Source organism: Antrostomus carolinensis, unplaced genomic scaffold, assembly GCF_000700745.2.
Source record: "Antrostomus carolinensis isolate BGI_N321 unplaced genomic scaffold, ASM70074v2 scaffold15465, whole genome shotgun sequence".
Lineage (NCBI taxonomy): Eukaryota > Metazoa > Chordata > Aves > Caprimulgiformes > Caprimulgidae > Antrostomus > Antrostomus carolinensis.
In genome coordinates, this window is record NW_010315890.1 from 9,406 (window position 1) to 20,328 (window position 10,923).

The window sequence follows — 10,923 nt, forward strand, 5'->3', positions numbered from 1 at the left end:
TCTGAAGACAGTATTTCCTTTTCATATGGGTGAGGCAATTAAACATGAACAGAAAAACTGAGGGGAGCTGATGGGATGCTACCCCTGCTTGGTATGAAAAAATGGGAAGAGAATTATGTGAGATATGGAAGTCTCGCTGCTTGTTGCAGCAGGAGGTGGTACAGGTCATCTCACAGAGTCTGCACTCTCCTGCTAAGCTCATGCCATGGTCCCAGGGGTGTGAATTGCAAAGGAGCAGGTGACTCCAGCTGCTAGCTGGTTCCCAGTTGAGTGTGCAAATCTGTGCAGGTCCATTGTCAGCTGCTCCTCTCTGGGAGGCTGCTGGAAAGTTGTGCGCATGTGTGAACTTTCTAGGCTTAATCTGCATTATAAAGTGTGTGTGTGTGAGCTTTCTGCAGAGCTCTAGAGCATATGTGTCATGGGGGTGAGACCAGAAAAGCAGATGTCCTGAACATGCCCCTCCTACTCTGGGATTAGAGATGCTCAGGGGAAAGCAGAGAGAAGCTGGGACACACCTCCCTGACTCACCACCAGCGACGGCAGCAGCTTCGGAGGGTTCAATGGGCCTCTGCTCTTTGGCCAAATAAAACCCTGCAGCTCCATTTCCAGCAACCATCCCCTTCTTCTGGTTAGAGAAGCAGAGAGGAGGAGGATGGCCTATGCTGAGGAAGAAAGGTAAGGTGCTGTGAAATATGGGATGCACAGCCATCCAAGCTGGAAGGGGCTAGTGAAATTGCATCGCTTCTCCTCTTGCCTTGTTTTCCTCTTCTTCCTACTGAGCAGTCAATAAATGTCAGGCAAGGGCTGCTCAGAAGTAAACACCTTATTATTGAAGAGGAATCTGGCCATCTGCCTGTGTCAGGTGCTGGGATTATAAAATATGACAACGAACAGGTGACCTTGGGAGACTGATTGCCCAGAAGAGGCAAATATTGTGGTGTGGAGAGGCATCCACTACAAATAGGTATGATGGTGAGCCCCAAAACGTAATGCTTTATCTGCTTATTGGGATATATCTGCTTTTTACATGGATTTGCTTTCAACCAACCCAGAAGCACAACGAGGGTGGGGTTTTCTTTCATGCCATAAAAGATCTGGCATTGGTGACAGTCCTGTGTTTTGCAACAGACGTGTTTCTCCAGTGGATGACAGCAATCACAATAAAGGGGATTGTGTTTTCAGCTGATCCTGTGATTTAATCCAAAGCGATGCTGCCAAGTACTATTATTAGGTGTGCATTATTGGAGATGGAGTAGCTATAGGGGGCTTTGTCCTAAATGTATTAATTCAGGCTGTCAAAAAGCTTGCACAGACCTCGGGCTCATGCAGTTCCAGGCTAAACGTTGCATTTGGTGACCCATAGGTCAAACTCCCCCTTTGCTCCTGCTAAGCAGGTATCTCCTTTGCGTTCAGGAATTATCTGTGCCTGCTGGTCCCTTTTGATGCTGTGCACCTGGCAGATTTCTAAAAACAAAATATTTTAAGCAGGGCACTGCAGATTAATTTTGGCATCGTTGTGCTCTCAGCACTGGGGACAGCTCTGGCGTGTCTGAAACGTTTGGGATGGAGAGGGATCTGCAAGGCCCCTGCACACCCACTGAAGCTCCTTTTGGGTGAGGAGAATTACACAGCACCGGAGTTTTACTTCTTTGGATAAGAAATATTTTAACATCTTGTGTTTAGAAGGAAAAAAACATTCCCTCAAACTTAGCACAGCTCAGTCAAGTCCAATGTCTTCAGCAGACAGGGAATCAGATTCATCCCACACTCCTAAAATTTCTGGGGATATAGGAATAATATCAATTTTTAATGTTGTTTTGCAAGGGGTTTGTATGCACCTTTAAAAAAAAATACTGGAGGAAAAAAGGGGGATTAGTGGTCAAGCAGAAAAGCAGATCCTGGTGACCTCATTCTTTTCTCCTGTCTGCCACAGGTACGTCAAAAGCTTGGGTATTACATTTAAATTCTCTTGGTTCCCTTGAATTTCTAACCAAGGATTACAGTTATCCAACAGCGAAATTGGAGGGAAACATTCATTAATGTATGTAAAGCACTTTTAAAGCTTTTTGTTTGGGAGTGAGGGATAATATAGTCAGTCAAGTGTAGGCTTCATTAATGGCATTTCCACAGCTTTTGCTTCGTTCAGGAGCTTGTGGTGCACTTGGAAAACTCAACAATATGTTATAATAAATATTTTTCCCATTTCCAGACTTTTCCTTTAAAAAGTATTTCAGCTAAGTATGGCTCCTCGCTTTAATTCATGCCTATGGAAGGTATTTCTTCCCATTGGATCACAGGTTTATTACATACTCAGGTATGTTTGACATCGCAGTTTGTAACTAGGAATGTGTTTGATGTCTTGGACATTGGATGGGACTTACTGCAGGAGCTTGACAGCTAGAAGATGAAGAAGCTCAAAAGATATCCATGCAAAAACTACCTGCCTTGTAAGTACAAAGGAGGAAGAAGCATTACAGAATTGAGATTCTGCATTTGATACTCCAGTTTAGATGAACCAGGTGTACAATGATAGTCAAATCCTCTTCCTCAATGGTCTGAGACCTCCTGGAGCGTGGAGCACTACTTCGAAAGCTTTTCTGTATGTCCTCTAAGGCTGCAGACAGCAGAATTGTAACGTGATTAAGGTTTGCACCTCTGGAAACAAGAGACTTGATTTAAAAAACAGAAAAAAAGAAAGAAACATTGATGAAGCAGACAGTGACTGCTTATCAGCATCTCCAGTTAATTTTGCATCACCTTCAACCTCACGGTATCTGATTCTCTTGCCCCTTAACAGATTTTCATATGGAGAACCTGCTGCCCTACCTGTGTTGGGTCACTCCATGACCAAGCCCTCTACCTTATACAGTCATTAATTCTGCTCATCAGTGGTAATTATTGAATTCTATCAAGAAATGTTGTTGGTACCCTTGCTTTAGAAGAGAGCTTCCCATCAACCTCGATATTGACTTTTAGAAGATATCTGCATTGTCCTATTGGAAGACGGATTATGGGATTATTCTGCTATTGATTGTATTTCAAAACTGTGATTAATGCATCTGATGAATATTGGACTGACACATCTGAAAACCGAAGTCTCCCTTCCCGCAAGACAGAAACACAACAGGCAGTGTAATACCAATGTCTATCCCACCATCTAGCAATGTGCCTCAGCACTGCATAAGACACTTTATTTTTTTTGTCAAGGGTGTTTGAGCAGTTCCCCTCTTAAACCAGACAACATAAGCCCAGGAGCCCAAATTCCTGGTTTTAAATTGTTTTGACATAGACTGATGTCCTTGGGCCTCTTGCCTGGGAATAGACTGCAGGTGTGATCCACTACCCACTATGTGGGAGAGAAGATGAACAATATCTCCATGTTTACCCTCCTCTACTGAAACCACAAGGCATTGAGAAGGTGGATGTTTGAGTTGCAGGATGAAAAGCTGGACAAGAGCCTGCAATCTGCGCCCACAGCCCAGAAGGCCAACTCTGTCCTGGGCTGTGTCAAAAGTAATGTGTCCAAGAAGGTTGAAGGAGGGGATTCTGCCCCTCTACTCTGCTTTGGTGAGACCCCACCTGCAGTGCTGCCTCCAGTTCTGGAGCCCCCAACACAAGACAGACATGGACCAGCTGGAATGAGTCCAGAGGCAGCCACGAGGATGATGCGAGGGCTGGAGCAGCTCTGCTGTGAGGACAGGCTGAGAGAGTTGGGGCTGTTCAGCCTGGAGAAGAGAAGGCTCCGGGGAGACCTTATTGTGCCTTTCAATACTTGAAGGGGCCCTATTAGAAAGATGGGGACAGACTTTGAGAAGGGCCTGTAGTGAGAGGACAAGGGGAAATGGTTTTAAAGTAAAAGACGGGAGATTCAGACCATTTCTTCAGTAAGGAAGAAATGTTTTACACTGAGGGTGGTGAAACCCTGGCCCAGGTTGCCCAAAGAGGTGGTAGAAGCCCCATCCCTGGAAACATTCAAGGTCAGGTTGGACAGGGCTCTGAGCAACCTGATCTGGTTGAAGATGTCCCTGCTCACTGCAGGGGGTTGGACTAGATGTCCTTTAGAAGTCCCTTCCCACCCAAACCATTCCATGATTCTATGGTTACCAGCCCCAGAAGGAAGCACTGGGAGCTGGTGGCATTCAACATGTGCAAAGATTGGGTTCTCCATCTCTGTAGATGATGCTTGCCCAATGTGCTAGTAGTCTACCTAGTGAGGAGAACTCCTATTGTCTACTCCTTCATCAGCACAGGATCCCAGCTGTGCTGCGCAGGTGCCCTGGACCTCCATCTTCTTGTATTTCCCCACCACATGCTCACCATCCCTCTGCCACGCATACAGGCTGTGATTTCTCAGTCTGACTGTGCTTTTGCATTCCTTCAGTAATCCAGGAGGGACCGGAGCCATCAGAAGCATGAGTGGTGATGCCTTGTGACACTCCTGTGATCTAGGTATCATTAGAGAGTTCTCCACTAAAGAATGAAATTGGCAAAGAGGATTCAAATGATTTACCTCTGGCCAGGGGTAAAATATATGAGATTAAAAGTTTTAATATTCAATAATAGCAGTGAAGCTCCTATTATTTTAGTTTTGATGGAATTTCTTTTTCTTTGCACCTTTTTAGGACTTGGATCCTTTGAAGCTTGTTCTTTGGATGGGTTGATAGCCTCACTGACCTCTTCTCCTCTTGCAGAAATAGCTATGAGGTGTATAAGGAAACAGCAGATTGGTTATGTGCCCGTACCACCCAGCGCCCAAAGATTGCCATCATCTGTGGATCTGGACTGGGAGGTCTGGCCGATGTGTTGGAAAACAAGACGGTGTTTCTGTATGACAACATCCCTCATTTCCCACGGAGCACAGGTTAGCACAACCCAGGGAGCCTCCAACAGCCTTACAGTGAGACAATGCAGGTCAACATTTTTAGCCTGGAGAAAAGGAGGCTGAGGGGAGACCTTCTCACTCTCTACAAACTCCCTGAAAGGAGGGTGGAGAGAGGTGGGGGTGGGTCTGTTCAACCAAGGAACAAGGGACAGGACAAGAGGAAATGGCCTCAAGTTGTGCCAAGGGAGGTTTAGATTGGATCTGAGGAAAAACTTCACTGAAAGGGTTGTCAAGCATTGGAACAGGCTGCCCAGGGAGGCGGTGGAGTCACCTTCCCTGGTGGGATTTAGCAGACGGGCAGACGAGGTGCTCAGGTACATGGTTTAGAAGTGGTAGTATTGGGTTTATGGTTGGACTCAATGATCTTAAAGGTCTTTTCCAACCACTAATATTCTGTGATTCTAAATGTGCACCACTTTGCATTGTTCTGCAAACCAGCCCCTTGGTGGTGAAATGTGCATTCACAATACAAGAAACCCTACGTATTTCTGCACTATCATATTTATTTATCTTCCAGCTCGGGGTTCTGCAGTGCTTGGCCCTGCTGTAATGCATAATCATCAACAAATGACAAATCCCTCTAATGTCAAAGACCTCAAGAATTGTAACTAAAATGACAGTCTATGAATTCCCAGTTGCAGGGCACGTTGGCAGATTGGTGTTTGGGGAGCTGAACGGCCAGTCCTGTGTGTGTATGCAGGGACGCTTCCACTGTTACGAGGGATACTCTGTCAGCACGGTGAGTTCTCCTTAAGAAAATCATTCACTTAGGGAGAAATATGTTGTAAAAGATGCCAGAGTGACTTCTTGCCTTCATATCCAGCTGCAGGAGGTTAGCTCTTGCAATGAGTCTTGCTTAGATTTTAGATTTCTCCCCCAAAAATAAAACTGGGAGTTCAAACCAAGTGGTAATCAGTTTCTGCTAGGTGAAGCTGATGTTGTGCGACCACACAAAATGACAAGCCATGCTCTACTCGCAAGGCAAAATAGTATATCATATAAGGCAGATTGATTTACATAGTTTAATTCAATCATTTTGATCATGATTTAAATCAGCAATCAGGAAAATTCATGTTATAAGAATAATCTATTTTAAACTTTTGCATTTGTATAGTTTACAGCTTTTTTTCCCCCTAAAAAAACCCTCCCTAGCTAGTGTAACTTGGTGCACTCTCCCAGTTAACATATAGAAATATGTGTATATTCAATTGTTAGTATTACCCAACATGCATATATGTACATTTCTGTTAGAAAACACCAATAATATTTAGTTACTGGCTGATAGTGTTGTGTTCTTTTTTTTATTTGGAGAGTTTTGAGATTTTACTTGTGGTTGAAGTCAGTTTGCATTTGGATATGAACTGGAATACTTGGCACCGCTCAGCTTTTTACAGAACAAAACTATTTTGCATGCACTTGATACAAAACTGGGTTTATCAACAAGTGTTTGTCTATTGAAATTAACTCATTTTTAAAGATGTGATGGCAACAGTTAGGAAATTTTCTGCTCACAGCTTCTTTAGCTTTTTAGAAGTAGCAGGTGTCATCCCGATTCCTTCCTGACTCCTCAAAATCAAACTTTAAAAAAAATTTTTCCAGTTCCCAATTGTTCCTTAACTTTGGCTAAGCAGGTCACTGAAGTGAACTAATGTGAATAAAATGAAATGAATAAAATAATCTCTCTGCTTCTGTGAAATGCATCATTGCTGTAAAAAGCTGGTTTATCAATTACGCTCTGAGTCCATGTGCATAAGTAGTTACTTCAATCAGCCCAGGGCTTTGATCTCTGCAAGACCTTGGCAGTGAGGAAAAATTATCTGCATATTCTTTCTGTACCGCATTTATTTGACCTTAGTGCATATGTAGGAAATGTGGGCTTGAATTTTAATGGTATTCATTCCAAGATTAGGTTTTAATGTGTTAAAAAAAACATTAAAATTCTTTCTATTTAAATTAGAGGAAAACTTAAAATTGGAGGCAAAATTGTTTTGTCTTCTTGTAGCCTCATATAGACCCTTTTCTGCATCACGTAAGCTGTCCACAAATTGTGATACTACAAATATAGTAGTAGTAGCTGTCTACAAATTGCGATACTCATGGTATATATGCCTTTGATTCTTGCAGGTCACCTTTCCCATCAGGGTCTTCTTTCTCCTGGGAGTAGAGATCTTGATTGTCACAAATGCTGCTGGGGGAGTGAATCCCCACTTCCAGGTTGGGGACATCATGTTCATTCGAGATCACATCAGCATGTTTGGCTTGGGAGGGAAGAATCCACTGCAGGGACCAAACGATGAGAGGTAAGAAGGCATCAGCCCCTATGTTACCAATTAACCCTTTCTTCCTCCAGCCACAGGCTAGTTGCCCCTGTTGGCAAATATTTACCAAGAGGTAGAGTTTGGCTCCAGGTACCCAGGAGGGAGAAGTCAAAGCAGTATCTGTGTGTGCTGTGCCACCTGCCCTCCCCAAGCATCTTTCCTTGGTTGTTGCTTACTCTTACAAGCCCATAAGGAGTTTATACACAAACCTCCAGGTTTTGTTTTCTAAAAGTAGGCTTCTGATCCTTCTCCTGACATGGCCAGCCATACCACCTGCTATAGAGACCCACTGCTGTCTCTTCTTGCTAGCTCCTCTTCATTGAGCAATCTGGTGAACTGCTACATCTCCAGCCTGTGTTTCTCAACAGCCATTTCTGGTGTGATGGAACTGATATGACAGAGGCCAGGCAATAAGTTGACAGCAGAGCAAAGATAAAACCTCAAAATCTCCTGATAACCACCCTTCTATCCAGGTCATTAAACTGGGATGCCTTTGTTAACATCATGTGTTCACTAAAGGCATCAGGCTGTTGAGTGGTGGTTGACTTGGCAGCCTCTTGGGAGACTTCTAGATCTACAAGAGTGACCTGCTGCTGATTGAGCTGGGACATCAGTCTTCCTATACCGGTTGTGTAGCAGGATCCTTAAACTGTAGATGGTGCACAGAGGGGCTTGTAACACATCTTCACCCTTGGACTGCACTTGGACTAGGTGGCCTCTTGAGATTCCTTCCAACAGGAATTAATCTATGATCCTAAAACCTTTCCAAGGCACCATCAGACTGGTGGAACATAACCAGCACTAGCAAGGTCATAGCACTGAGAGGAGACATGTCAGATGGGCCAGCGCTTACAAAAGGAAGCACAGGACAAGAGGAAATGGCCTCCAGTTGTGCACAGGGCAGTTGAGATTGGATGCAAGGAAGAATTTCTTTGCTGAAAGGGTTCTCAGGCATTGGAAGGGGTTGCCCAGGGCAGTGGTGGAGTCCCCATCCCTGGAGGGATTGAAGAGTGGTGTAGACATAGTGCTGAGGGACATGGGTTAGCCAGGGACTTGTCAGTGTTGGGTTCATGGTTGGACTTGATGACCTTAAAGGTCTTTTCCAATCCAGGCAACTGTGGGATTCTGTGAAGCCCTTTGGCTCTCAAAACAGGGCTAAAAAGAGTGTCAGGACACATCCACTGGAGATTCAGGCTGAGCAAAGGAGAGCACATCAGGTGTTGGGAAAGTCAACATAGAAGCAGTAAAGATCCAGGGCTGTCAAGAGTCTTATGGAAGGAAAGAGAGAGACTGGATTGTGATAAGGAGATAACAGCAGCAAGAATTATTTCCTAACCAAGCTGGCAGGAGAGAAGCCAGATGTGTGAAGCCAGAGGAGAAGCAACAGAGGTTGTGAAGGAGGTGGTGGTTTATGAGCAAAGAGTGGGTTTAGATGATGGGATTGTTAAATTCATTGTTGAGTTGGTACCTTCATCTTGAAAAAATAAATGCTTGCAGGGCAGGCACTTTACAAAAAGAAAGTTCTGTCTGAGAATAACGTGGTCTGCCTGGCTTCCAATTAAAGTTAGTTCCTTCCTGATATAATGCCAGACCTGGCTCCTGCTTCTGAAGAAATTTGAGAGGTGCTAGCAACTACCTTGGGAGAAATAAACACTGTTCTGTGATTCAAATGGCAAGAGGACGGTACCTATCTGAAGCAGAAAATCTTTACATCTTCATAGGTATTGGTGTGGGTTGGAGGAAAGAACCACATGAGATCAAAAGCACAGGAGCCACAGGGAGGAGTATTTAAAGCTCTCTGGACTTGCATAATCACTCAGGAACAGAAGGAGAAAAGCCAACCAAACAGTAACTGCATCTGGACAACATTCAAAGACAACGTAGCTGTCTCGTTGCCTCCCAAAAGCAGCTTCCCAGTGAAGACTGCAGTGCTCTGGGAGGTGACTTTCGTGCTTTTGTACTGCTGACCAAGGCATAAGATGGACAAAAGGTCTTTATGAATCAGCTTTCAAAGTTTTGCAGAGCTTTAGCTAAGCAAACTCCTCCTAAAACCCAGTCCAGCTCAGCCACCAAGAAGGATTTATCTAAAGCACAACAAAGTAGAGGCAATGAAGTGATATAGAAAGGGAATATGCTGCAAGAATCTGAGAATGGAATTTAATAAGTTAGAGATTGGCTTCCGCATTGCTGGCCATCCTTCAGGAAAGAGAAGCAATTTTCCTGGTGCTGCATACTTATTACCTTAGACCAGATGGGAAAGTTTGGGGTTTAGTTATATAACATTTTAGTGTTTATGAAAATAAAATAAGCCACCTACTGCCTTAAACATTCCGCTGGAAGGGCATGAAAACAATCTAGCTTTAATTGCCTAGATACCGGGTCCACTCCTACTGAACTGAGGTCATGAACATGGCTGGGAGTTTATTTTCCAGATTTCCTCAGCAGCAGCATACTGGTCTTGGCCATCTACTTCTGTTCTCCTTGAGTCAATAGTAGAACTTCCTCAGTCAAGAGCAGGACTGAGCTCTTATCTTAAGATCCAAACAAGCAAGAGACCCAGTCTTGATGCACAGGATGAAGGCTACCCAAAATATGGCCCTGGAGCTCCAACATGTGCTACTCTCCCCATTTCCCAGTGAAGACACCTGGAATCCTGGAATTGCCTTGATTGTAAAAGACCTTTTAGATCCTCAGACTTGATGATCTTAAAGCTCCTGGAGAGTGTCCGGAGGACGCCACAAAATTGGGGAAGGGTTTAGAGGGGAAGGGTATGAGGAGAGGCTGAAGTCACTTGGTTTGTTCAGCCTGGAGGAGACTGAGAGGAGATCTCATGGCAGTCTAGAACTTCCTCCCAAGGGGAAGAGGAGGGGCAGGCAGTGATCTCTTCTCTCTGGCCACCAACGCCAGGAGCAGAGGAAAGGGCAGGAAGATGTGGCAGGGGAGGGTGAGGTTGGCCATGAGGAAAAGATTCTTGAGGCAGAGGGTGGTGGAGCACTGGAACAGGCTCCCCAGGGAGGTGCTCATGGCACCAAGCCTGACAAGATTCCAGCAGCATTTGGCCAAGGCCCTCAGGGACAAGGTCTGAATGTTGGGATTGTCCTGTGCAGGGACAGGAGTTGTACTCCATGATCCTTGTGGGTCCCTTCCAACTCACATCATTCAATGATTCTACGATCACTGAAGTGATGGGGGAAAGGTAGCTGTAGCAATACAGCTCTGTCCTTCACTGCCTTGCAGGTTTGGAGTGAGGTTTCCCTGCATGTCAGATGCTTATGAACAAGATCTGCTCGGCCTGGCGATGGAGAGTGCCCAGGAGTTGGGCTTTCTGAGCTTCATCCGAGAAGGAGTGTACTGTCTGCTGGCTGGTCCCTGCTACGAAACCATTGCCGAGTGCCGTGTGCTGCAGGCGCTGGGAGCAGATGCTGTAGGTAAGCTGGCTGGTCTGACAGGGTTGGTTGAGCCTATGGATTAAACAGTTCATTCTGCTCAAGGCTGACTTTCTTCAGTCTCTGACTCTGTCCAAGTCTCCTGGGCCCAGAGAAATGAGCTCTGTGTATTTCTGCTTAGTTCTGCTGTGGCTTAGTGCAGCTCCTAGGATGCATCTGCAGAAAGTCTGTGCTTATGGCTGCCCAGGACAGGGATCCCAGCAAAATGGTGGGTTTATTCCCAAACACACATCTCCCATGCTCAGATGGCTCGACTTCACCAGGACTGAGTGAGGCC

General features: G+C 45.0%; 1 protein-coding gene across 1 annotated transcript in view; it reads left to right on the plus strand.

Moving 5' to 3' along the window:
• The first annotated feature begins 453 nt into the window (after positions 1 to 453).
• Positions 454 to 10,923, plus strand: part of PNP (purine nucleoside phosphorylase) — an 11,722-nt gene continuing 1,252 nt past the window's right edge. The window contains 7 exon segments of the mRNA XM_010168112.2: positions 454 to 489; positions 492 to 641; positions 644 to 675; positions 4,692 to 4,861; positions 5,518 to 5,621; positions 7,007 to 7,182; positions 10,438 to 10,628. Coding sequence (XP_010166414.2) covers positions 454 to 489; positions 492 to 641; positions 644 to 675; positions 4,692 to 4,861; positions 5,518 to 5,621; positions 7,007 to 7,182; positions 10,438 to 10,628 — 859 coding nt within the window.